This window comes from Astyanax mexicanus, chromosome 5, assembly GCF_023375975.1.
Source record: "Astyanax mexicanus isolate ESR-SI-001 chromosome 5, AstMex3_surface, whole genome shotgun sequence".
NCBI classification, from domain to species: domain Eukaryota; kingdom Metazoa; phylum Chordata; class Actinopteri; order Characiformes; family Acestrorhamphidae; genus Astyanax; species Astyanax mexicanus.
Window position 1 is genome coordinate 56,560,525 of NC_064412.1, and position 27,806 is coordinate 56,588,330.

The 27,806-nt window shown below is 37.2% G+C and overlaps 1 protein-coding gene across 12 annotated transcripts in view; it reads left to right on the forward strand.

The window, feature by feature from the left end:
• The window catches only part of LOC103044405 (collagen alpha-1(XVIII) chain), a 50,659-nt gene extending 22,853 nt beyond the window's left edge, over positions 1-27,806 (forward strand). The window contains exons 2-42 of one of the 12 annotated variants that reach the window (XM_049479884.1): positions 4,251-4,792; positions 5,776-5,862; positions 6,112-6,162; positions 6,420-6,660; positions 8,247-8,386; positions 8,766-8,792; positions 8,945-9,151; positions 9,499-9,525; positions 9,605-9,667; positions 10,072-10,155; positions 10,279-10,329; positions 11,108-11,245; positions 11,506-11,568; positions 11,827-11,871; positions 12,144-12,203; positions 13,678-13,818; positions 14,404-14,469; positions 15,021-15,047; positions 15,147-15,245; positions 16,239-16,274; positions 16,363-16,446; positions 16,554-16,586; positions 16,669-16,704; positions 17,113-17,172; positions 17,726-17,803; positions 18,016-18,051; positions 18,481-18,534; positions 19,043-19,126; positions 19,231-19,284; positions 19,673-19,700; positions 20,001-20,051; positions 20,221-20,255; positions 21,359-21,472; positions 21,574-21,757; positions 22,662-22,726; positions 22,826-22,954; positions 23,090-23,122; positions 23,480-24,037; positions 25,167-25,364; positions 26,389-26,504; positions 27,431-27,806. In XM_049479884.1, the coding sequence (XP_049335841.1) occupies positions 4,251-4,792; positions 5,776-5,862; positions 6,112-6,162; positions 6,420-6,660; positions 8,247-8,386; positions 8,766-8,792; positions 8,945-9,151; positions 9,499-9,525; positions 9,605-9,667; positions 10,072-10,155; positions 10,279-10,329; positions 11,108-11,245; positions 11,506-11,568; positions 11,827-11,871; positions 12,144-12,203; positions 13,678-13,818; positions 14,404-14,469; positions 15,021-15,047; positions 15,147-15,245; positions 16,239-16,274; positions 16,363-16,446; positions 16,554-16,586; positions 16,669-16,704; positions 17,113-17,172; positions 17,726-17,803; positions 18,016-18,051; positions 18,481-18,534; positions 19,043-19,126; positions 19,231-19,284; positions 19,673-19,700; positions 20,001-20,051; positions 20,221-20,255; positions 21,359-21,472; positions 21,574-21,757; positions 22,662-22,726; positions 22,826-22,954; positions 23,090-23,122; positions 23,480-24,037; positions 25,167-25,364; positions 26,389-26,504; positions 27,431-27,635 (4,430 nt within the window). In that variant the 3' untranslated portion in view covers positions 27,636-27,806. Of the gene's footprint in view, positions 1-4,250; positions 4,793-5,775; positions 5,863-6,111; positions 6,163-6,419; positions 6,661-8,246; positions 8,387-8,765; positions 8,793-8,944; positions 9,152-9,498; positions 9,526-9,604; positions 9,668-10,071; positions 10,156-10,278; positions 10,330-11,107; positions 11,246-11,505; positions 11,569-11,826; positions 11,872-12,143; positions 12,204-13,677; positions 13,819-14,403; positions 14,470-15,020; positions 15,048-15,146; positions 15,246-16,238; positions 16,275-16,362; positions 16,447-16,553; positions 16,587-16,668; positions 16,705-17,112; positions 17,173-17,725; positions 17,804-18,015; positions 18,052-18,480; positions 18,535-19,042; positions 19,127-19,230; positions 19,285-19,672; positions 19,701-20,000; positions 20,052-20,220; positions 20,256-21,358; positions 21,473-21,573; positions 21,758-22,661; positions 22,727-22,825; positions 22,955-23,089; positions 23,123-23,479; positions 24,038-25,166; positions 25,365-26,388; positions 26,793-27,430 lie in introns of those variants that run through there. The other 11 variants (XM_049479873.1, XM_049479878.1, XM_049479877.1 and 8 more) reach the window with 11 other exon arrangements.

Consider the following 27,806-nt stretch of genomic DNA (forward strand, 5'->3'; position numbering starts at 1 on the left):
ACTTGAGCAGAGTAAACCCATTTAAACTGGCGAGATTAGCTTAGCTGTTCTGTTGAGCACACTCCTAATGCTACATTCACTGGTATCTGTGATGTAAGAGACAAATTACACCATGTCATTCCAATATAATTACATAAGAGAGTCTACCAAACCAGTTTAGCTGAGTATTTAATGTCGTATTGAACAAGTTTAAGGGGATTTTAATCTGAAATGACTTTTATTGAGTAACACAGTGATGAAATTCCTGTTGTCTCTTGCTGGTCATCAGTGGAATGGGAAACACATTCCAGTTTTCCAGTTGCTCTGCCTCCACTGGCCTCCTCCAGGTGGTGGCTCTACTGGGACGGCGCGAGTGTAAGCTGGGAGGTGGGATACGAGCGAGAGCGAACACATCTGGAGTAAATAATGAGAGACTTGTATTCCCATAATCCCCTGTGTCCGAAACAGTGTGAAGGGCTGTGACAGCAGAGCGCAGGAACGCTGCGAATGTTGGCGGAATGAATGAAGGATTAGACGGCCGTGGAGAATGGTGGATCAGGTCGCAGTGCGAAGGATATGCTGAGCTACTGCTGCAGGGAAACATGGTGATGGAACTGTGGAACTGCACATCCTGTTCCCACAGTACAGACTGGGTTAGGCTGCTTCAGCACTGGTTCACTTGGGAATCCAGTCCTGCCAGCTGATGTTGCTGGTTCTTTGCGTGCAACCACAAAATAAAAAGCCCATCTGCTTTGAGCTGGGAAAATGATGATATTTTTGTATTATATGGTTTTAAATCCAGTTTAAATACAATATCTGAAGATCTCACAGATGTTCTACATTTCACAATGAGCAAAAAGACCCACAGAAACACAAGTTACGTCATAAATATACGAGTTAAATCTGCTTTCCAGTTCAGTTCAGTTCAACAGTGCTTTATTGGCTTGAATGTAATACGCAACACTATTGCTATACTGCAAAGCATATACCAAAAAACATAAAAAAAATAAAAGAAAGATTACATGCATACAATTACAACAGCAGAACTTTATTTTAAACAGATTTTCAGGAGGATTAATAATTATAATATTATTAATGATAATTTACAATCAAATGATATAAGAGTGTAGAGACTTCATTAATGGTTAATAATAAGGAATAAATCAGTAATATTATAAATTCGTTATAATCAATTATATTGTGCTTTTCTCTCTCTCTCTCTCTCTCGTTCTCTATCTCTCTTATTTTCTCTCTTTCATTCTCTCTTTCGTTTTCTCTCCCTCTAACTCTTTCATTCTGTCTTTCACATTCTTTTTCTCATTTTTCATTATTTCTGTCTGTTGTTCGTTCTCCCTTTCATCCTCTCTCATTCTTCTTTTACTCTCTGTTTCTTTCTTGTTCTTACTTTCTTCCTTTCTCTCATTCTACCTTCCTTTTGTTTTCTCTCTCTCTCTCTTGCTCTCTCTCTCTCTCTCTCTCTCTCTCTCCAACCCAGCTGACAGCCCGGCCCTTTACTCTGGCTTTTGACTGACATGCAACTGAACCAATCACCTTGCAGCAACTAAAATGGTAGATTTAATAGCGGCAATGCCCATTCTCTCTCATCCTTCTTCACCTCTTTTTTTCACGTTTTCACTCCCTTCATCTCTCCATTCTCCTTCAGCCCATCATTTCTCTTTCTCTCATTCTCTTAATCCCTCTCTCATTTCCTCTCTAGTTTTTCTCTTTCTCTCCCTAACTCTCTCTTTCTCTCTCTCTTATTCTCGCTTATTCTTCCTCTCTCTCTCTCTCTCTCTCTCTCTCTCTCTCTTCCAACCCATCTCTCGCTGCTTCCAACCCATCTAATGGGCGACTCTTATTGTCTCTCATCTTCCTTCCCCATATTTTTAACATTTTTCACTTCCTCTATCTATCCATACTCCTTCTTTACACCATCAATCTTTCCGTTCATCCCATCTCTCTCTTTTCTCATCCAGTATAGAGTACATTGTAGAATACAGTGTAGAATACAGTAAAGAGTACAGTGAACTTCACAAACATGCATGTTTAGCTCAAATTGTAAAAACCCAACAGAATTTCTCATCGTCGGCGTGGTGCTAACTTTAGCTCAGTCCTCTGGTGTCGTGCACTCACAACCTTCCCTGATCTCACTGTACGTTAATACTCATAATCATTAATAAATCTTCTGTTGTTATATCTCCTCTGAGGCAGTGAAATGTTTAGGAATTGTCTGTCTCATGTTCCCGTGAGGTGCTATATCTAATTTATCTTTCCTATAATATTAGCCCATGTGGATTTCCTCTTTTTCCATAGCTTCATGTATCAGTAGGAGCTCTGGGAACTGGTTTGAGATGTTCCATGTGGAATCACTGGAGCTCACCCTCTCTATATAGAGAGCTACTGGATGACGATGTGAACTTGATGAACTCTATGAGAGATTTATGCCAGGGGCCCCAAGCTGGCCTGAGGCCCCCAGACAATGACTGTTAAAGAATTTAATGCAACAACAAACTGTGTGAGAGGCCGCTTAAATTCTGTAATGATCATTGCAAGAAAGTACAACAATACTGAGTGCCTGACAGTAGCATATAACAAGACTGGAACATGTTCAGCAGTATCTATATCACTGTTCACTGATAATACTAGAACGAATAAAGCTACTGACTAACTGACATAAGTTTCACTTTTAAATCATGGTAACACAATCCAACTAAAATCTATCTATCATCTATTTATTTAACTATCTATCTATCTATCTATCTATGGGTGAATCCCATTTCTCCCCTTGGCCCTACCCCTTACCCCTACCCCTCTGTTTTGCGTGTGCACATCAAGGGGTAGGGGTGTCCCGATTCCTGTTAGGATGAAGTGGTAGGGGTAAGGGGTAGGGCTAGTTAGCCCTTCAAACGGAGATTTTCCAGACCCACACTTCGTACCGAGGGGTATGAGAATGACTGGCAAGATGGCGGAACAAGCGACCAAAGAAAGTATTTTCCATGTTAAAAATTACGATTAGCACTGTATTACCTTAGTTTATTGTGTAGTTTTGATGTTTTATGGCTGAATTCTTCGTAACAAGCATAAAAAGTTCGCTAGTAGTTCGTTTCGGTAGCTAGCTAGCTAGCTAACTTTCCCGTTCCACCTTAAATGGTGCAACAGACGGCAGGCGCTACCGCATTTAAGGCGGAACGGAAAAAATAAATCAAATAAAAAATAACCAGAGCTAATTTCAGCTCCCCATCACAGAGGAATTAAGGAATGGACAATATTAATTAATTTCTGCACCTCCTGCCCCCTTTCTGAACACATACAATGCCCTAAAGTTAACTAGTTAACCAGCAGCTAGGCTACTGAACTTTAGCGCTCCACTGCTATCATCACATCAGCCCAGCAGGGTCACCTACACACCACCGCTAGTAGCCTGGTCATAAATCAGTGCTATTTATTTATGTATTTATTGTTCATTGAGAAACGTCATTGTGATATACCAGTGATTCCTCTGTCACTGAGGACCCATATTCTTGCACATTATATTGTTTTTGTAACACATTACCTGCTCCAGGACCAGTGTTGGGAACCAGTGTGATATACAATTTCTAGTATATTATGGAGGCTATTTTCAATAAGATTCACCTTTCACCGGGTGCTTGAAGGGTTGTCCCAATTCCTAGGGGTAGGATTTTACCCCTTCCCCTTGTAACTCCGTTCCAAGGGGAAGGATTACACTCGAAAAGAAGGGGTAGGGGTAAGGGGTAGGGCCAAGGGGAGAAATGGGATTCACCCTATCTATCTATCTATCTATCTATCTATCTATCTATCTATCTATCTATCTATCTATCTATCTATCTATCTATCTATCTATCTATCTATCTATCTATCTATCTATTCATCCAACCATCCATCTATAGTCTCCCTTGTCTTTCCATTACATCGGTATTAAGGAGATCTCATTTTTCTTATTTTTCTTTCCTCTGGGATCCAAAAAAGCAGGATTATCTCTTTTTTTAATACATTTAAAATGCATTATTTATTTATGGTAATGTCCATCTATCTAAAGTGTCCTTTGTCTTTCCATCTGATCCTATTGCTCTCTTGGAAAAAATACACGGGGATTTTTTTCTTCCCTTTGGGAGTCCAACAAAAACAGGACTAACTCCTTTTTTATACCTTTAAAATGCATTATTTATCTATGGTAATGTCCACATTATGATGATATAAATATTAATGCTGTAGATCTTAACTAACCATAACTCTACTGCCTGTGTTTTTAGAGGAGAGTGGAATCTCTTTGCTGCAGCTGATTGGAAGCCCACCACCCAAAGGCGTGACTCATGTAGTAGGTCCTGATGGCCACCCCGCCTACCTGTTCGGAGAGGAATCCAGCACAGGACAGCTGGCCCTGTCCCACCTCCCCAACCCCTTCTACCGGGACTTCTCCCTCACCTTCCAGCTCAAGCCCACCTCAGAGGATGCGGGGGTCGTCTTCGCCATCACAGACTCTGAGCAGAAGCTGATGTACGTCGGGGTGAAGCTGTCGCAGGTGGAGGGTAGCAGCAGGAGGGTTATAGTTTACTACACTGAGCCGGGGGCGAAGGAATCGGTGGAGGTGGCCAGCTTTAACGTTCCGTATCAACCTGAAGACTGGAGCCGGTTCTCCTTAGCTGTGAACCTCAACCAGATATCCTTCTATGAGGACTGTGACTCTGAACCCAAAGTGGTGGAATTTGAGCGTTCCCCAGGAGCTCTGAACCTGGACTCAGGTGCTGGGGTCTTCGTTGGACACGGTGGAACTGTGGACCCAAACAAGTATAAGGTTTGTTCTGTTTGCACCTTTTTAAAACTATATATATTTTGATATTTGTGATTGCTCAGACTTTGTGAATAGAAATATAGAGGTTACATTGCAAAAAAATGGCCACAAAAACAGCACACTCAAGTTTAAAAAAATAAAAAGCTATGAAAAATAAAAGTAGCTTTTTTGCAGTTTCTGCATTGCAGAACACCCCAGTTACAGTTTGGTAAAAAAAAAAACTCTTTGCTCTTCCTAATATTGTAAAAGTTAAAGTTAAAAAATTAAGTAAAACTATAAAAATAAAAATAAAAATAGCTTTTTGCATTGCAGTGCAGCTTTTACACTTATCATGGACATGAAAATAATGCCAATATTATCATTCTTTGTTGATCTCTTTATTTATTTTACAGAATATTGCAAAAAGCCATTTTTTTGTACTTGTCCCATTCTCAAGCATCAGGATATTTTTGGCCTCCCGTCAACATAAAAACACTGTGTTAAAGCTTTTCAAAAAGCTTTTTAAAACTTCAGTGTTGTTGTGTGGATTGAGAAAACTGAGTTTTAATGAAGTGCTGACGTCAGGATGTGCGCATTATTCTGGCTGAATGTCAAATACTGTTAGAATCAAGCAAGGATCAGACAAAACAAGCTTTATTGAAAAGTGACAATCCATTAGCATGGTCAACAACATGCAGAGTCACAATCAAAATACAGAAACGTAAGGCAGTAAACATACAAAGATTGGCGAGCCAAAAAACAGACAGAAACACAAACTATATAAATGCTTTGAAAGTGATGGACGGAACCAGAGCAAATACTCGGCTAGGAGTGTGTGCGGTGAAGGCGTATATATATATAGTGAGTGAAACAGGTGTGATCAGTATTCTGGTGATTGTGTTCTGGGAGGTGTCATGTGATGGGGTGAGTGAGTGATGTCATATTTGGGGGATCAGTGGAAATTAAATAACCATACTCATGAATAAATTGCTTGTGTGTGTTTTTAGGGCATTATTTCAGAATTACAGTTGGTGGGAAACCCAAGAGCAGCTGAACGCCGCTGTGGAGAAGCTGAAGACGATGACGAAGATTATGTAAGGAGTATATTACAATATATTACAATAATATTACAGTAATATTTCTTCTATATATACTGCAGGTTGAATTCAGGTTATTTTGTTGTCTTTGTCTTTAGTCTTTACAGTAGTATATTTTTTTTGTATCTTCATACTGTACTCTTAGAGTCTTCGTATGTCTTTTTATCTCTATGCCTAAAATATAAAAATGCTATTATGGTCTGTTTCTATTTTTATTTCTTCATTTCTTTTTCTATTTTATTTTAGAGCTCAGGAGAATATGGGAGTGGTTCGGAACCAGACGCTGACAAAATTACAGTAAGAAATCCTCAACAGAAACTTTTTCAAATTTATTTTTATTACTATAATATTTAGGGCATGTCAGCGTGTTGCTATCATAACAGCGGGAAAAGTATATCCTGTGCGTATTTATTTACAAGCACTATTGCTAATTAAATGATGCAGGAGCAAGCTGTGAAAATAAACTGTTGCTGGGTTGTGAGATAGCAATGAGCATTGTCATTGTTATAATGTATACAATAATAGTAAATTATTTTTACTGTCCTTTATTTTAGGACAAATCCGACGTGTTTTCACCACTTCCACGACCTGCTGTTTCCACACCTAGCAAATCCCAACTGGACACAGATGATACACCTGTGATTACAGGTGATAAACCTGTGATTACAGGTGATAAACCTGTGGTTACAGGTGATAAACCTGTGGTTACAGGTGATAAATCTGTGATTACAGGTGATAAACCTGTGGTTACAGGTGATAAACCTGTGGTTACAGGTGATAAACATGTGATTACAGGTGAGACTGTAGAATATATTCTTCCTGATCTTTGTTCGTTTTAAGTTTTGTGTCTAAACTGAAAGAAAAAGTGCTGTAGATATTTCACAGGGAGCTGTGGCCCTCTTGTGGACAGTGGTTGCATTTGTATTTGTATGTGCATCATATCACTTTCACCAGTCAAAAGTTTGGACACACCTTCTCATTTCTATACAGTAAATGAATAGTAAAGTGATCTATCAGATTATGAAGAAACACATAATTAATCATGTAGTAACTTAAAAACAGTTTTAAACAAACTAAAATACTTGTATTTTGAAGTATCTGAGGCTGGTAACACTGATGACATTATTGTGTACAACAAAGGAAACTCTTACTCTTCTATTCTTGGGGCGGACCTGATGAGTGCCAGTTTCTTCATTATAATATTTTTGACATTTTTTTTTTTTTTGGTGACTGCACTTGAGGATATTTTCAAACTTCTTGAAATTCTTGTTTTTGGATTGATATGGATTTCATATCTTTATCTGCAACCATCTACAGACCATTGTCTCCTCTAGACCACTGTCTATTGTTCAGCGGTAGACACATATAAAATACTAGATACTCAAATTTAGGTAAAAGTACATGATCTTAATCAAAAAAGGATTTGAGTAGATGTTAAAGTGCTCCTTAATCTCCACACTTAACACAGAAGTTAAGTACTAAGGTATTCAACATTTTTATATTGCAGTAGTTTAAAGTAAAATGTAGTACTAAAGTACTGAAAGTAAAAGTACAGTATTTTGTTATGTAGTTATTACAGAAAGCATTGTAAAAGGCAGACCTTTTTTATTAAATATTTCTATGCAAGATTTCTAATATAAATTAGCAATCATATATTCTCAATCACGTTTAGTTTATAATAACTTCATTATTGCCTTTTTGTGCTTATTTTGAGTTCAATAAGGCCTTATTAAAATGTATTATTTCATTAGCCCTAAAAATAGCAAAATTATTTTACACTTACAAAAATTCATATCAGGGAAAAAAAAAATATATATATATATTGCCTTTGAAATTAGATTATTTAATTTTGCTAAGATTTGCTATCTAATAAAGACCAATAACTAGAACATATTTTTGTAATTCTTCTAATAAATAGGATTCTGGCATAATTGAACAATGTATTTGAATTGCATTATTGTAAGAGAATTGTCTCAATATTATTTTTTATATATAAAATTAATTGTAGGTAAAATGTACTTTTACAGGTTTTTATCCTTTATTTAAAAAAACAACTCTGTAAAATATTATTCTAACTCCTTGTGTGTTTAGTTTGCTCTATTAGAAGGACCTTTGCCCTACCCCTCCTATAATACGTCACAAGTAAAGTGCACAATATAATAAAGATAAAATCACTTTAAATTGTGATAAAACTTAAAAGCCATATATCAGTATGTCAGTATCACCATATACCAGTACAGACAGTATAATCCCAGCCCTACTGTGTGCTTACCAATCCTCAACACACTGACCTTATTAACTTCTTAACTCGTTCTGTTTAGTATTGTTTTGCTGTAGTGATTATTAATGCATATATTAAAAGATTTCTCTTTTTGATTTAGGCGCTAAAGGAATGAAAGGAGATAAAGGAGACAGAGGAGACAGAGGAGACCAAGGAGCCAAAGGTCCAGCAGGACCAAAGGGTGATCCCTGGCCCACAGATAATTCATCTTCATCTGAAGATGTAATCCGTGGAGTGAAGGTATATAATAATACTGTTACAAATATAAATTTCAGGCGTGTTTCTATCTTTGCGATGGGAAATATAGGTGTGTCACTGACCGATTAAAACCTTGACAACAGTCAGCAGTCAGCCGTCCAATCCTATCTGAGCCATGCAGGAACATAAATGAAAGGCCATTCAGACCAGGCACAGAATATTTTTTCAGTAAATGTGTTTTAAGAACATGGCAAACCAATCCATGAGTCTCTGCCACATCAGCTGACTTCCCTCCCACAGATCACTGGAATAAAAACAGCAGAGAGCATCATATACAAAGCACTTTTAGACGTAACATTGTACAAAAAAATGACTTTAATAATATGTATTTTGCACTTACCCTTGTCTGTTTTGTCCTTAGGGCGAAAAAGGAGATAAAGGAGTGATGGTAAATTACACATCGTTTTTTAATTTATGTAAATAATATGCAATATGCATTCATATTTTGCTGTTTTATAGAACTTTATTTACTTTATCGATGTCCAATCAGTTGTGTATTTTACATTAACCACCCCCCCCCCCCCCCCCTCTCCGCCACAGGGTAATCCTGGATCAGGTTATCCAGGGTCTAAAGGGGATCGGGGACCTCCAGGTCTGCCAGGGCCGCCTGGTCCTCAGGGTCCGGCTGCTGAGTTAATCAACGTCGGGGAAGGTAAAGTGGTGGAGAGGGTGGTGGGACCCGCCGGCCCCAACGGTCTACCAGGCCCTCCAGGTCCACCAGGACCTCCTGGACCAGAGGGGGATACTGTGAGTGCATTAAAATTGATTTTTACGTGACAAAAGCGATAATAAGCTCCCTGTACTGACAGAACCTTAGAGAGCACAATACCGCCAACCACCAGCAGAGGGCCTGAATGCTTCAGTAGAAGAGCTAGAGGATCTGGGCCATAAAACTCCAAATCCCAGAATCCACAGCAGTAATTAGCACTGACCAGGCTCAGCTGTGAGACACAGCATAGAAACCCCACTCAAACAACAGTCCTCTGTCGCACCTTTGTAGAGGGGTGGGAGGAAACAGTGTGTAACAAGAGAAGAGTAGTGCTAGTGAAATTCTTGGTGTCTAAACAAATAATTTTTTATACTTTTTTTGGCAGGGAGACCCTGGAGAAGATGGCAAAAAGGTAGGACCTTAACACACAGTTTATACCACTATTATATTAACTGTACAAATAAATCATCCACTCTGATGCTTCCTTTTAGGGTCCTGAAGGGCCACGTGGCTTTCCGGGAGGACCTGGCAACCCTGGAACTAAAGGCCAGAAGGTAAATAATCATAATATTATTTTAAAAAAAAAAAAAAATGGCTGCCAAATTTACATAATATGACGGTAATAGTTGACATTAAGAGTCATAAAAACAGTACTTTCGGAAAGAAATAAGTTTCTCCGATTTTGCTATTTATAGGTTTATGTTTGAGTAAAATGAACATTGTTGTTTTATTCTATAAACTACAGACAACATTTCTCCCAAATTACAAATAAAAATATTCTCATTTAGAGCATTTATTTACAGAAAATGAGAAATGGCTGAAAACAATTAAAGAAACTCATGATTTTTAAGTAGTTTATTTTTTTTCAGAGCTGTTAAATCAAATTGCATGATATTGATGCACAATGGGTTTGGATTGGTCTTTCCTGGATCATGTGATTGATCTCTTTGCTCCGCAGGGAGAGAAAGGTGAAGGAAAGCCAGGACCCAGAGGTTTACCTGGACCTCCTGGACCACCTGGACCTTCAAGCTTAGATCGGACAGTGAGTAATTCAGCATCAGTGTGATTCTGATTGATGAAAATCTAAATAGCTTTTAATACTCACTAATATTACCGGTACTATACTGTATAGTGTAATATTACTGTACTGATGTTTCCTCTGCAGACCTTAGTGGACATGGAGGGTTCTGGATTCCATGACATAGAGAGATTGCAAGTATGCATGGTTTTGGTTTTCTGTGTGTATATTTTGATCTATAGGCCGTGAAGCTTGATTTACGGCATGTCAATGTGTCTTTGCTATCATAACAACAGGAAAAGTACACCATGCGCAGCTGAAAAAACATGCAAAAGGCATGTGTTAATCCTTTTTATTAATTATGTGTTTGAGTGTTTAGGGCGTAACATAAAATAAAGTGTGTCACTTGCTAATCATTCCCTCCAAGAGCCAGGTGAGCTCTGACTTTGGCGGATTGCTATTTTAATGGTGCAGCCCTTCTGTGCTTCTCAGCAGAGGAAACTAAGCTGCTCTCGCACATTTATGGTATGAACGAGCAATGTTATTTTATTTAGTATTCTGTTTATTGTTGATGTGAAAGTTGGGTTTGTGCTGCTGTGTGTTCATGTGTGTGTAATAAATAGGGGGTGTACACTCTGCAAGGCGCGCCTGTGTTATCGAAATAGCGATGAACGTCTGACTGTTGGCTTCTGTCTAGGTTGTATTCAGTCAGTGGAGCTCCTGTGTTTTCTGTTACCAAGATAAACAAGCAAAACTCCAGAAATGTACCTGAACACACCTCATTTCCAGAACACCACGCCCATCAGTGTAGATATATTCAGAAGCTCTGCTGCTGTTGAAATGATGCAGGCAGAAGGCATATAAATAGGCTGTTAGCAGAGTGTAAGATAGCAATTAGCATCATGGAACAGCTTGTGCAGGGTGTAAAATACGGCTTATAGACTTTTACCTTCTCTTCTGTATTTTGTTTCCTCAGGGGTCTCGTGGTCTTCCTGGCCTACCTGGACCCCCAGGGCCTCCAGGACCTCCAGGACCTTTTGTCGGTAAAAGTGGAAAAATAGAAGCATATGGCCCCCCTGGGCCTCCTGGACAGAATGGGGCCCCTGGACTGCCTGTATGTAAATTATCTCTTTTCTTTTCTAATTTTCTTCTTTTTTGGAAGCCAGTGGTCCTTACAATGTTTTTACCATCTCATACTTATATCTTTTTGTTTGCCACTCTTGATCAATCATGTTTTCATCAAATTTTCATCGGCAATTTTTTGCCGACATTTGTCCACTCTGTCATTTTCAAAATAGGAAACAGGAAATAAAAAAGTGCATAAGTAATTTTGATTATAACTGTATTTTTATTATTTTCTCCTTTTGTATGCAGGGCCCACCAGGTCGACCTGGAACTCCTGGTCGTCCAGGACCTCCAGGACCTGCTGGCCAGAAGGTACGTTTATACAAGCTTATATAAATATATAGTACCAGTCAAAAGTTTGGACACAACTTTTGCACTAAGTGCATTCGCAAAGACCATCAAAAACGTTATGATGATGAAACTGGCTCTCATCAGGACCGCCCCAGGAAAGTTATATATATATATATATATAGGTATATAGACGGACAGACAGGCAGACAGAGAGAGTTTCAAATATATGTATTTTTTTCATGTTGCATCACATATTTTTCCTTTGTGTGTTCTAACCAGGGAGACTGTGGTGAACTGGGGCTTCCTGGTACAGCTGGAGAGAAGGTAACCATGTTTAATAATCATGTTCAATGAAATCCAAATCTGAAATTTAAATAAAAAATAGTAAATACATTTCCCAATATCATACAATGCTTCAGATTTAGGTTTTTTGATTGAAATTATCATGTTTTTAATTTCCTGTATGACTGTTCCTTCCATACTGGACAAAATGTGCAGTAGAAATGTATTTACATAGATGAAATTATAAAGCACTGGTACAGACGTTTATCTTGTGTGAGGATGCCGAGGATGTCTGTTATTCTTTCTCTTTCTAGCAAGACTCCTCCTCTACCTCTTTTTTCTCCTGGTTCTCTTACCCCTGGGGGAGTAGTGAGGTATCTGGTGCTGCATGAGTTCTGAATCGCTGCATCCTGCTTTGCCTGATCACTGAAAACTAAAGCCCCATCCGACACATTAATACAAACTAATTTCATCACTTCATTACTGAGGGATGTTGTGTGTGTCTAATCTTGTCTGTAAAGTCACGAGGATTAACAGTTAACATTAAATTAACTCGAGAACTATTCATTGAATCATAGTGTAGTGATAAGAAACATGTGTTGAGCCATTTTAAATTTAGATAATAATAAAGATTCTAAAAGCTAAACCACATATAGTTAATTAATATAAAATCATTCCCCACGCTCTAAATGTTGTGCTTTCACATCTCCAAACACACCTGATTTCAATAATCATTCGGTTTCCCAAAAGCGATTAATCCAATTAATTAATTCAAAATGCAAAATGATTTTTTTGACATATATTCCAGATTTAATCTCCATCTCCATCGCTGTCTCTAAGCTGAGGACATTCTAAAAGACTTGATTCCTCAGTTAAAGCGCTTGTGTTCATATAACACTGCATTAACCTTCATTCCACAGCACACAAGTCATGGAAATCAGCATTTAACCCTGTTACTGATTACAACCCTGTTACTGATCCCTGTATCTGGACTACATTAGAGCTCAGCTGAATGATTATTTATATATAAAGCAGTGTTCTCCAGCTCTGGTCCTGAAATACACCTGAAATGAAGAGCTTAGATGGTTTCTTGGCTGTTATGCACACCACACTTATCACCAATCAGCCATAACATTAAAACCATCTGACCTCTGGAGGTGTTGAGTGGTATCTGCCACTAAGGCATTAGCAGCTCCAAGTTGTAAATAGGGTCTCTATGGGTCAAACGAGTAAGCTTTGGGTGTCGTTTCACCAGTTGCCATTTCCTGGAGGATTTTTCTCTGATAAGATTTTTTGTCTTATTATGCATTGCTTAAGTGTAAAATTATTTTGCTTATTTTAGGAACAATCCGCCTTAATTTACACCTTATTTTGAGTAAATTTATCTCAAAATAAGCACAAAAAATGATTGTATCCAAATTTAAGCTAAATCTTAATTAATAATTAATTAATTAAAAAAATAAGCCAAATCTTTTTAGACTTTGTCTTGATTGTATTTTTACTTTACTCCTTTTGAGTCTTTAAGATTATGAGTCTTATTAAGAAAAATGCATTAACCCCATTGGCAGATTTTTTTCTTGCTTCATTTAATCATATACATCTCAATTTACATGTATATATCTTGTCTAGCCATCACAATCTGGCTCTTGTCAAAGTATTTCAGATTCAGATTCTTACACATTTCTGCTTTAAGAACCTGACTGTTCACTTGCTGCGTGTGATTAACAGACTGCAGAGTAATTGAGTTTGAGACACAGAGCAGGACTAGGACTGATAAACACTGCTTTAATAGTTCAGGTTCAGTCAGTATGTAACTCAGGTTAACCTGTGTTATTTCTCCTGCTGCAGGGAGCACAGGGCACAGCAGGTGAAGAAGGTGAACCTGGACAGGTAGGCCGAGCTGGGCTGCCTGGACCAATGGGGCCGCAGGGACCTGCAGGACTTCCCGGGCCTCCTGGACCTCCTGGACCAGTCATCAAAATTGGCAGCGTGAGTGGGAATAAACTCTTACACTTTCCATCAAACGGTCATTATTTTCTAAGATAAGGGGACATACAGTACCAGTTAAATTGTTTTGTGTGCAGGTGTGATGGATCACAATATAAACCAATAGGGAGTCAGAATGGTATCTCTCTATCTGGATGGAGAGATTTATCTGGATAGGGGTTAACGAGGCTAACGAGGCTAACGAGAGTAACGAGGCTGTTTTTTTTAAATGTAAGGAGTAGAATTCTGACACCTCTGTTCACAGGACTCTTTATATTGATCAAAATGACTTCTGTCATTCTGCCCCAGAGGTTTAAACAGATTAAATCAGGTGGATGTTTGAGTGCTGATTAGCACTGACATCCAAACAAGGGAGTAACATATAGAAAATACCACATTCCTAAGATTCAATAAACTCATCCAGCGGATGATGTTCTACAGATGATGATGTGTAGTGATTGCTGAGTGTTTGAACCCTTTTAACCCTCTGAATCTTCATTCTTTGTATGTGTGTGTATGTGTGTGTGTGTGTGTGTGTGTGTGTGTGTGTGTGTGTGTGTGTCTGTGTGTCTGTGTGTCTGTGTGTAGAATGGAGAAGAATCTGAACTTGCTCTTCAGTATATTCCAGGAGAGATGGGTCCACCAGGTCCTCAGGTACCTTCTGATATTATCTTTTAATTGTTGTTTTTAAATTTCTATTCAATTTTATGACTATCATGCTAAATTCTAAAATAGAAAATTGGGTATAAAACTTTTTTTTCCATTCAGTATAGTGAAGAAGAAATGTGTTTTATGCTATTTTTTTCAGTTATCTAGTTTCACAAACAGAAGAAGAAAAATGAAAAGCTGAATCTTTTCAATTTTTTTTTTGATTTGTCCATTTTTATATGTTTTAAAACAAATATAATGGTATAATCCAACTTGCAAAATGCAAAATCGGAAAATAAAAAAATATATATTTTTTTCTGAAATTCCACTTGTAAAGGGTGGAGATGAAAAAACTAAAATTGGAAAAATAGATAAAAAAAAATTTCTTGTACACTGCACTACATTAACAAAATGAAATAATGAGTTTTTACACCAAATTTTCTATTTTTACATTTAGCCCTTTAAAAAAATCTAAAAAATGAATTCATAATCGTTATACTGAACATGCCACCTATATGAATGATCCACTACTGCACCGAACATATTTTTATTTTCAGGGACCACAAGGAATTCCTGGACTGCAGGTTAGGAAAAGCATCTGCTCTTAATTCTAAATGCCGTTAATAGAAATACAGTAGAGTAATTTTAACCTAGTAGCATATTTTATAATATCTTACTTACAGGGAAAGACAGGATTACCTGGAATCCCGGGTCAGAAAGGTGACGAGGGTCCCAGAGGACGGGAAGGAATTCCTGGACTTGATGGTTTCCGTGGACCAGAGGTGGGTCACATTAAAAAAAATAATAAACTCTTTTTGCAGCAAAAATAGACTTTTTACTGAATTAAAATCATGTTTTATACATTTCATGTCAAGACAACACTTGTTAAGAACCACCTCCTTGGAACATTAGGATAAAAGGCGCTACACTTCTCCTAAAATGTAACTAAACACCTTGATTTGAGCTGACTCCACCCTCAGCTCAAATTAGAAAAATGCACTGTGTGATGTATGGGTTTAGAGGTGGAGCAGGAGGGAGAGCTGATTGGCTGAACTGCAGCAGCAGTAGTGTGCCTCTGGTAGCGGTGAGACGCAGATGATTGAGATTATTGAATATTGTTAATGGGTTAGATAGATAGATAGATAGATAGATAGATAGATAGATAGATAGATAGATAGATAGATAGATAGATAGATAGATAGATAGATAGATAGATAGATAGATAGATAGATAGATAGATAGATAGATAGATAGATAGATACTTTATTGATCCCCGGGGGGAAATTCTTGAAATTCTTGGGTTGATTTGCATATTATCAAAATACATGGACAAATAATTCTCACCTACAGCACAGTTGAGTCTGAGAATAAAAGCGTTTTTTAAAGGTTAGGAAAGGTTAAGAAAAATTACAAGCAGGACAGGTATGTTTCATTACTTCAAAATTGAAAGAAACCTATTGGATACACCATCTAGACGCCCACACTCCAAGGGAACTTCGCTTAGTAATAGATTTTACAGTGTATTTTTAAATGTATTGTACATTTTAGCTGTCAAATATTTATGGAATTACTGACCTAAATCTTGCATATTGTTTGTAGTCATATATCTGACAAATGCGTTGAAGCATGGCCTGAAAAATCATGTTTTTAATTAAATAAAGAAGTAACATTTTTATTTATTTGTATTTTTTTGGTTGCACCCCATTTAAAAAGATGGCTGACACCTTTTTTCCAGCTTTTAACTCATTCTTGTCTCCTTCATTGTTTATTTGCAGGGACTGAAGGGTGAAAGAGGCTACAAAGGAGAGAAAGTAAGCAGTAATTCACTCTCTGCCCACAGTGTTTACGGACATTCTGCTTATTCTGGATTCTGATGAATATTTATATGGGCATTTTAAGGGTGAAGAGGGGAGAGCTGGAGGCCCCCCAGGACCCCCTGGACCCCCAGGACCTCCAGGAACAGTAGTCTACGTTTCAAGCACTGTAAGTCAGAAGTTTTTGTCTTAAACATCTTATACATGTCAGTGCATCACTTAATTCAGGTCATTTTAAATAACCTAAAACTGGACCTGACTGACTTCTTATTTCAGGATGGAGAAGTACAAGGAGTACCTGGAGAAAAGGTAATCAATAAATAAATCAATCAATCAATCAATCAACCATTATTTTTTTACATTGAGAGTAACTCACGATTTTAATTTCTAGGGACAGTGCTGTATTCCAGGACACCCAGGATTCCCAGTAAGCAGTTTTTATGTAGCGTTGGAATGAACATTATGTTCTGTTTGACTTCTAATAAATAATTCTAATAAATCTAAAACAGATTAATATCTTTTTTTAACAACCACAGGAAGAGTTTGAGTTCTACATGGTTGTTTAACAAATGAGAAGCTACTCCCTGCATCAGTTAGTGTTCAATTAAACCTGTTGCAGCTGAAACATGTTAATCACCTGTGTTGTTATTATTATTATTCAATTGGGGGCTCTTTAAAAGGCGCTTTAAAAGTGCAACTTAATTCTTCCATACAAAAAGAAGGAGGGAGGAAATTATCTGGTTACAGTAGACATTACCTTCCCCACAGATGTTAAACTACAAATCTTTATTTCACACGTGCAGGTAATTCATTTTAATATCTTTATATTTTGCAGGGTCCAATGGGTCCTAAAGGTGATAGAGGGACAACAGGTCCACCAGGAGCAGCTATTAAGGTGTGGCTTTAATTTTATAATATCGGTCCTGATGCTGTGGACTCTTATTCACACCACAAAGACTCCAATTCCCAGCATGCACTCACACCGGACTTCCCTGATTTTCCTGACTAATCATGTGACGCCACAGTGTTCTCACTCTCCCAGCTTCTGATTGCTCACACCTGGTCTGTTTTGGTATAAATACCCCTTCTGTTTCTTTAAATCTAGTTTGCTAGCATTTCTACCCAGTGTATTACCTCATTTTGCCTTCTACACGTTGATATGTTGTTTACAATTGCTACCTTTCTGATACTGACCCTGCCTGTCCCTATCTACCCCTGTAAGTCTAGCCCCTTTGTCAATAAATTGTGTATTTGGTATATGTGAGTGTCTGTCATTGGTTTGGCCCCTGGGACACATCAGGTTTTTCATCTTTAGTAAAGCTCTGTATTATTGAATAATATTTACTCTGCTATACAATTTTTTTATCAGAAAATCAATTTATAAAAATACACAAATGCCATTTCTTATGTCACATGTGATGACGTTGGGCTTTTCTCTGTCTGTTTAGGGTCAGAAGGGTGAACCCGGCCTGATCATTGGTCCAGAAGGATCTCCCATCTATCTGGGTGGACGAGGTGGAGAAACGGTGAGCTGAGTTACAGTTTCTAACCGTTTCTAAACATTAAAATGTACCACATCTGGTTTCACAGCTATTTTATGGTAAATCTAATCAAAATAAATATTTTTTTTAGCATTTTCTCTAGGTTAGCAATGTAGTGCTGGGTAGTTTATGCATGTAAATATGATCCATAAAAAATTGCTTTTATAATGATTTTGCTTATTAATTTTTATTTTCAGGGTGAAGCAGGACTTGGAGGACCAGTTGGGCCTCCAGTGAGTTTTATCTTTTGTTTAAAAAAAGCACAAAAATAAAATGAAGATGGCTGTAATGTGTTTTTAAAGGCCTAATTGTTTATGAGACAAAATTGTTAAAATAATGTTTCAACATTTTTTTAGTAACACTTTATTTTGAAGTTCATTAAATTATTAATAATTAATAATTATTTTATTTAATAAAATAAATCAATTGATCACATTAGACTCATATTAAAGGAGAATTCCGCTGTTAAATGGACTTTTTGGTGTAGTAAAAAATAATAAAGAGTACATATGTTTGTTAAATAGCACCACCTGCCCCATATAACGCAGTCAAAATAAATCAGCTACAGTTACTCTTTACTTGATGATTAATGATTGTGTCTATACTTTGTTTTGCTTCCAATAAATTTGATATTCTCTTAATCATTTGTTAACATTTTTTAGGGTCCACAAGGACCTCCAGGGCCCAAAGGTGAAATAGGAATACCAGGAAGACCAGTAAGTACTTCATCAGGATTGTGTATCACAGTACTGTTATATGTTTCTTGAAAGGTTGTCTTTTTTTATTTCATTATAATAAATACAGCATGTTCTGTATTATTATGCAAGTGATACTTGTCTCAGATTTTCCTAAATGGTAACTGGAAATGAAAATTAGTATAATTTAAAGTTATGACCCGTTAAGTATAAATTCTATTAAATTTTATTAAACATCCTTGTGATAACAGTATATTATATACATATAAAAAAAACGTAAAATGCTCTGTTCCAAATTATTACGCACAACATTTATTTTCCAAACATTTTACAGGTTGTAAAGAACTGCAAATGGTCATTCCATGCATTTCAGTAGCAGATTTTTTTTTCTATCTCATATTGCTTGACACCTGTGGCCTGCTCAATAATGTAGAACAGTGCATTTTGCATTTGCATTGAACATTCAGGGAAACTTATGAAGACAGTGTAGTTATTTATTACCTGCTGATGATGCTGTTGTCGACTCCAGGGCCGCTCAGGTGTGAACGGGAGGAAAGGTGAGAAGGGAGATTCTGGAGGTGTTGCTGCAGGTGGATATGGATACGGTTATCCGGTAAGGCATGAGTAACACTGTATGTAGTACAGTATAAGTTGAGGATAATATTCTGAATTAATTGATTTTGGATCTGATATAGAATATTTATGGACTGATTTCAGGGACCTCCGGGACCACCAGGCCCCCCTGGACTTCCTGGACCTTCAATACATGGGGTTAGTTCTGTACGATTTATAAATCTCTCAAATTCACAGTTGTCCTCGCATGTGAAGTGTAGAAAGGGGTGGTTTTGACAGTTTGGGGGCGGGGTCAGGGTCACCTCCCTCAGCAAATGCTATTGGCTGATATCTCCAGCGATCTTTTGTTTAATATGCTTTTTTTTTTTTGCTCACGAGTTTCACATTTGCATTCGTGAGAAGTAAATTTACACACGAAAGTTCATTTTTTTCACCTGGTATTTTTGCGCCCTTACTTTTGACGTTGATATGACGCCATAAATGTCTAATAAAGTTGCTTTAAATCAAAAAAATGTTTGGATATTCTGTACAGTGATTAAAGTATACATTTTTCTGCACTGTTTTAAAATGGATCATTTTTTTGCAGGGCTATGCTAGCAGCGGCAGAGAGTTTGGTAAGTCCTTTTAGATCCCTGGGGTTGAACTTGGGGTTGATTGGTTGTTTTTTTACAACCAGTCTGAATAAAAAAAGCAATATTTGCATTATAGCTGTGGACACCTGATGCTGAATAAATATATACATGCACTTTTAAAAGGGCTGTGGGTCAAAATCATGAGAAATAAGTCATTATTTTGACAGAATTAGTAGAATTATTATATTTGTATTGAAAATATCAACAAAATAAGTAAAAATATCAATGCAATATCTACATGATTAATGTAATTGCCTGAACGAAATATGTTTTTGTTCACAGCTAAAGGAGAAAAGGGAGAACGAGGAGCCCCTGGAATTCCTGGTTTGCCAGGTACTGATTTATAAACTAGACAATCGATTATGGTACTTGTAACACTTTTTTTTTTTACGTAATTTTCCATAATTAGTACCAATATTTTCAGCTATTTCAGATCATATTTCATTGTTATTTTTAGTTATTGTTCAATCATTTATTTGTTTATTTGTCATTTGTGTTACAGGTCTGACTAGCAATGTTGACATTTATGCACTGAAGGTAAATAAATCCATCCATTTTAATGAAAATTTTAATTGTTTAATATGTTAATATATGCACTTTTTTCAGTCCCCTGAATTTAAGGGCACCATAATGATTAAGATATTTGCACAGGTGTTTATGATTGCTAATATATCTTCCATTGTTTTCCATTAGTGTGGATATAAGATACCAAAGCTTGCTTCTATGCTTTTAAACACATTTGGAGTTTCTATTGTTCAAAATGAGTTCTTCACAAGTCAAAGAAGCTTTTATGAGGAGGAACAACACGCGAAAATCCTTTATAGAGACATGGGTAAAACACAGACTTCAGACAACAAAATCAATTGTGTGGAATATCATCTCAACTGTGAAACATGGTGGTGGGGGACAGCGAAAAGATGATTTATTAAGGTTTCATGAATTAACATTTTTTTTTGGAAAACTAAATTCAATTACTGCCAGACCTGTAAAAGAAATTACTTAAATAGAACAATGTGAAGCAGGATATAAAAAATCTGAAAAAGCAACATATTAAGCCCTGATCTGCAGAAAAATTCAAAAACAGATAAGAAAACTCATCTCATAGATAAGAATTATAGATGAGAAAAATCTATCAGTCTGAAAAAGGTTATAAAGTCATTTCTAAAGCTTTGGGACTCCAGAGAACCACAGTAATTTACTATTATTCACTAATGGAGAAAGAAAACATGGAACACTGGTGAACCTTCCCAGGAGTGCAGGGCATGAAAAACTCATCCAGGAGATCCCAAAAGAACCCAGAACAACATTTAAAGAACTGCAGGTTCCCACTAAAGCCTCAATAATAAGAATAAAGAGACTGGGGGGAAATGGCCTCCATGGGTAAAAAATTAATGGCTCAAAACCTGGTGATTTCTATGACTCTTGCAACCATTGTATGCAAAACATATGCAACAAATAGCCAAAATGGACTACACTGATGTACCAAACAATATGGTGGTCTGAAACAATGGAGGATGAGTGAAAATGTTGTATTTTTAATATGATAGCTTGAATTTTAAACTGGGATTAAAGGAAAACCCAACAACTCAAGTTGAAAACATTATGGAAGCACCGATACTGTACTTGTTGTGTTATTGTAGACTGAACTGAGGGGTGAACAAGGCTTTAAGGGACAGAAGGGAGAGCCGGGAGGAGGCTACTTCGACCCTGTTTACAGTCGAGGATCGGTTGAATCTGGAAGGCCAGGACTTCCCGTAAGATCTCACCTTCTGATTTTTCAGTTCACCTCAAAAAAAGCTTGTTTAAAATGTTAAAATGATGAAATTCATCTCTGTGTATCTGCTCTGCTGAATAGGGTCCAAAAGGTGAATCAGTTGTCGGACCTCCGGGGCCTCCAGGACCTCCTGGACTTCCAGGAACCGGCTTTCCTGGTCAACCAGGTAATCCAGGACTTCCAGGACCGCCGGGACCACCAGGACTTCCAGGACCACAGGGATCAGCAGGACCAGCACTACCAGGAGTCTACAGACCAGGACAGAGTGAGTAGCACAAAAACACTGACATGACAAAATAAGCTATTATATATATTTTATATATATAGCAGTTTTTTAAATTGATAATGAAGTGTTGACTCTGGTCGATGTGCTCATGGCAAGTCCACGTGAATTATCAGAGATGTTGCGTGGGCATATAACATTCCATAGTCCACGTTGTTGCAGCATGTATACCAGAAATATGAGGACATACATATAAACAACATAAAAAATCATACATAGGAACACATAAGGAATCATGACGTAACTTAAAAGTGTTAAACAAACCAAAAATACTCTAATACTGAAGATTTTAGGTGGTTCTTATCTGGGGTGTTGTTAACTTATCCTTTATAACAGAAGAAAGTATTGCTCTTTCTTTCCTGGGGTGGTCCTGATGAGTGCCAGTTTCATCATTATAATGAGTTTGATGGTCTTTGCAGCAAATGCACTTAAGGATACTTTCAAAGCTCTTATAATTCTTCTTTTTTAATTGATTGACTTTTATTTGTTCCTTCTTCTTTGCCATAATCTGGATTTGAACATTATTCAAATATTCACTATTCACTGTATACCTGTAACTCTACCTCTTCACTACTTTACTTTAACTGATGCTCTCAAACACTTTATTAAGAGACAAGAAATTCAAGTAAAAAGCACAGCTGTTAACTGAAATCCTGAACTCCAGGTGACTCTACCTCATAAAACTGACTGAGAAAATGTAGAGCCAAGGAAACTGTAATCTGGATCTAATATATAAAACATATAAAACTGGTTTGTTTAACACTTTTTAATGATAAGAATAGTTAAAGGTGGGCTTTATAAATAAAGTATAGCTTTATAAATATACATATACATTTCACAGGATAATTTTTAGACTTCACTTTAACACTTTTGTTTATATATTTAGCCATTAGTGTCCCTGGACCACCAGGTCCTCCCGGTCCTCCAGGAATTCCTGGACAGTCTTCTGGGGTAAGATATCTGTATTTTCTCTCTGTTTCTCCCTGAATTAAACTGTTATTCTCCACTCACTCCTTCTAATCTAATTCTAATCTCATTTTCATTATTCAGGTCATGGTTTTGAGATCTTTTGACATGATGACTGCAGCGACTCGACGGCACCCAGAGGGAACGCTGGTCTACATCGTAGACAACACAGATTTCTATGTCAGAGTGCGAGACGGCGTCCGGAAAGTCATGGTACAGCATTAGAATATATACAGTATCTCCACATGAGAAAAGAGGAGAATACAGTCAATTACAGCTATTGTTCTGTATTCTACTTATTACACCCTTATAACACCTTTGTCTATGTTTTATTCTTTTTTATGTCAGCTGGGAGAATACACGCCTTTCCCAAAACAACTGGTGAGTTTATCATTTGTTATCATTTGTTTATCATTTGCTCTGTTTGTAGCTGCGCTGTTTGGTTTGTAAGCGCTGCACCGTTGCTAGGTTACCTGTATGTGGCGGAGTAATACATGGAGAGCTTCGGTTATAGTGCATTACCGGCTGATAATGGCACTTATAAAAGGCCTCTCAACCAATCACATTGCAGGGTTGGAAATAACTGTGGTATAATATAATATAATGTATAATATAATCTATAATATAGTATTTATTACTGGATTTATTACTGCATACATTTTTCACACCTTATGATTATAACTCCTGCAGTGCAATATAAGAAAATGATAAAATACCTCTTTTTATTTCTCTCTACAGGATCATGATGTAGCAGCAGTGCAGCCTCCCCCCGTGGTGCTCTACCCTCCAGAATCTCACACTAAAGACGACAGAGTTCCTCCACAGACCGAAGTTCTTCTGCCTCCACAGCCGGATGCTGAACGCCAACCTCCTTATGACCCACAATACCCTACTGACCCACGATACCCTACTGACCCACGATACCCTACTGACCCCAGATACCCTACTGACCCACGATACTCCCCACCAACTGACCCACGATACCCTACTGACCCACAATACCCTACTGACCCACAATACCCTACTGACCCCAGATACTCTGCACCAACTGACCCCAGATATGCAGATCCACGATACTCTGATCCACGATACTCAGATCCCCGGTACTCTGATATACAGTACCCTGGTCCAACTGACCCTCGTTACCAGCCTGAACCGGACCCCAGACCCTACCCCCCCCATCCCGACAGCAGATACCCCCATCACTCAGGATCTGAGTACCACGTTACCCCAGTGCGCAGACCCCTCCCTCCAGAACCCAGACTTCCTGCCCACACGCACTCCTCCGGACCTGCGGTCAGTACCCAACACTTTTTCTATTTCTATTCCCCTATTTTGTAGTGTGTAATGCAGTAGAAATAAGAACATTGGGAAGTAAAATCAACTTAAATATTTCTCGGCTAATGATTATTTAGTACTAGTAGTAATTTAACTAGTAGTACTCTTGATTTGTTTCAACTCAACAGCCTCTACACAGCAAAATTATGAAGTGATTTTACTTGATAAAAGCACTCAAAATGACAAATCTAGGTACTGGTAGTAGGGCACTACTTTATCTAGGGGTCAGCTTGGTGAAAGGGGTAAAAACAATAGTTTGAGGAGATCAAAACATTTATATATATTTTTTTCACCAATAATGTTAAATATTATTAACTCTAATTGGTAACAGGGCTTGTCACTTTTAAGGTAGAACCTGCACAAATCACAGCACTGTGTGTAATCAGCTACTATCTAGCTTTCATAAATAAACTTTATTTATTGCCTTTAGTTGATCACCCACATGAAGATATTAGATTGTTTGCATTTACCATTCCACCTTAATTATTCTGATTTACCATTCCACCTTAAAGTAATCTTATTTACCATTCCACCTTAAATTCGTCTAATTTATCATTCGCCTTAAAGTAATCTAATTTACCATTCCACCTTAAATGAATCTAATTTACCATTTTACCTTAAATTCTTCTAATTTACCATTCCACCTTAAATAAATCTAATTTATCATTCACCTTAAAGTAATCTAATTTACCATTCCACTTTAAATTAATCTAATTTACCATTCCACCTTAAATGAATCCAATGAACCATTCCACCTCAAGTGCTGCTAATTTACAATTCCGCCTTAAATGCTGTTGCATTTTAGGTGCTTTTTAAAGTGAATAAGGAATAAGAATGTTGTATTGGAAATAAGATCATAATTTATTTTTAGTCTATTATATGTTAATAAAAAAAATCTTGCTAATAAAATGCTCAGCAATTTTCAGTGTTACTGATCATTTAGACTGGTTTATATAATGCAAATTTGATTAATTTCTGTTTTATTTGCATTGAGCAACCACCAATCAGTCCAGCCTGATCCATCTAATCACTGCCTCCATGTGTATAAATGTGTTATAACTGTTATATATGATTTATTTTTCCCCAGTTGCACCTAATTGCTCTCAACTCACCTCAAGACGGAGACATGCAGGGAATTAGAGGAGTGGATCATCAGTGCTTCCTCCAGGCTCAGGCTATTGGACTTAAAGGCACTTTCAGAGCTTTCCTTTCATCACGACTGCAGGATCTCTACAGTATCGTACGCAGAAGTGACCGGGATCAGTATCCTATTGTTAACCTGAGGGTAAGAACCATTTATCTCCACAGATTTGTGTTTGTTAGTGAAGTTAGACTCATAGCTATAGAATGAAACAACAGAACAAGAAGCAACTGTGGATATCAGACATACAGTATATTGATATGTGAATTTATGGTTAAATTGTTTGCATTTTTATTCTATACTAGTGCATTACAAAAAAATTGAACATTTGAATATTATTGAAAAGCTATTAAATAGATTTATTAAACACAGAGTGATCTATTTAAAGCGTTTATTTTTTTTTTATTGTTGATGATTATGAAGCTTACAGCCAATGAAAACCCAAAAATCAGGGTCTCTCAGACAATTAGAATATTATATTATAAGACCAATTGGTACTTTTGGAGCAGTGTGGGCAGTGTGCCAAGTCCTGCTGGAAAATGAAATCCACATCTCCATAAAAGTTGTTATCAGCAGAGGGAAGCATGAAGTGCTGTAAGATTTGCCGGGAAAACACTTACGGAGATGTGGATTTCATTTTCCAGCAGAACTTGGCACACTGCCCACACTGCCAAAAGTACTAATCTGTCTTATATAATATTCCAATTTTCTGAGACACTGATTTTTGGGTTTTCATTGGCTGTAAGCTTCATAATCATCAACAATACATAAATAAACGCCTAAAATAGGCGTTTATTTCACTCTGTGTGTAATACATCTATATAATAAATGAGTTTCATGTTTTTAACTGAATTACTGAAATGAAGTAACTTTTTAAAATTATATATATATATATATATATATACGTATATATATATATATATATATATATATATATATATATATATATATATATATATATATATATATATATATATATATATATACGTATATATATATATATTTTTTTTTAGATGCACTAGTACACATGCACTCTTGACAGAAAGGGGTCCTTTGGCTATAAAGGGGTGTTCACAAACGTTTGGACAAATAGTTTATTGATTATGAAATATAATCTAGTTTCACATCATTTAATTGCAAATGATTATTTATTTTTTGTGAATGTCAGGATGAGGAGTTATTCAGCAACTGGGACGCCATCTTCAGTGACAACGAGGGCAAGATAAGAGACAACATTCGCATCTATTCATTCGATGGCCGAGACGTCCTGGAAGACGATGCATGGCAAGTTTTTAATCTTTATCTTATCAATGACTTTATTATTGCAGTTCTTCTTCTCCTGTCAGATTAACTCTAATTCTAATTCTCTTCTCTGCTGAAACTGAGACTCAGTCCTTAATCATGTTAATCTGAGCTAAAGGCTAAAGCTGCTGTTTCCATGTGGGTCAGCCAGACGTCTTCCTGTAGCAGTTTCTTTTCTCCAGTTTCTAAGAGTCTTTATTTGAAGGTGTAGAAACAGTACTCACCGCTCTCTGACTTCATCTGTAATTTCTCTAAAGAAAAGAAAGAACTTCTACTTTTAATAGTTACAGAGTTCTCTGTGTTTCTGCTTTACTTTTTTAAATCCATTTCCAATAACAAATCACAAATATGTGATTCTTTTTACAATATACTTTTCAGTTTTTAGTTTTTGTTTTTTTCTTTAAAGGCTCTGGCAGTTTACTCTAAAATTGGACTTGAAGAGCTTGCTTGTTACTTTTTTTAAATTTGTAAGTTTAGACAAATTTAATATGTATTTCATCCAACGGAGTCAATCAAATTAAAATATTTGAGCCACCGGAACTAAGAAAACAAGTGCAAGATCGCTGGTTTGAATCCCAGTCATGCAGCTTGCCATCAGCTAATGGAGCCCTCTCGGGGTGGGTTGACTCCTAGGGTGATGTGGATCAGCACAAGGCTGCGTCTGTGAGCTGATGTATCAGAACCGAGTTGCTGCGCTTTCCTCCGAGAGTTAGCGCTGTGATGCTACTCGGTAATACAGCATCAGTTCAAAAAGAGGCGGAGTCTGACTTCACATGTGTCGGAGGAAGCGTGTGCTAGTCTTCACCAAATTGGGGAGAAAAGTGGATTTTTTATATATATATATATATTTTTTTTTTTTTAATAGATCCAGTATATTCTTTTTTTAAAGAGTATATTTTCTATCACAGGTCGGATAAGGTGGTGTGGCACGGTTCCAGCACTGCAGGACACCGGCAGACAGACAGCTTCTGTGAAACATGGAGGACCGATAACCACGCAGTAACGGGCATGGCCTCCTCCCTCCAGGACGGCCACCTCCTGCAGCAGACCCCGCGAAGCTGCTCCAGGTCCTCCATCCTGCTGTGCATCGAAAACAGCTACATCTCCAAGTGAGGCCCTGCTTCTTTAATCTCAGTTTATACAGCTGCACCAAGAAAAGAAAAACAGCAGCAGAAGATCTTCAAACAAGCCATGATCTAAACTACGAATATTCAGACCTACTCTGAAAAAATGATGAGTAAAATTTACTTTAAATAAGTTTCGCAACTTTCTGCATTTGCTTTT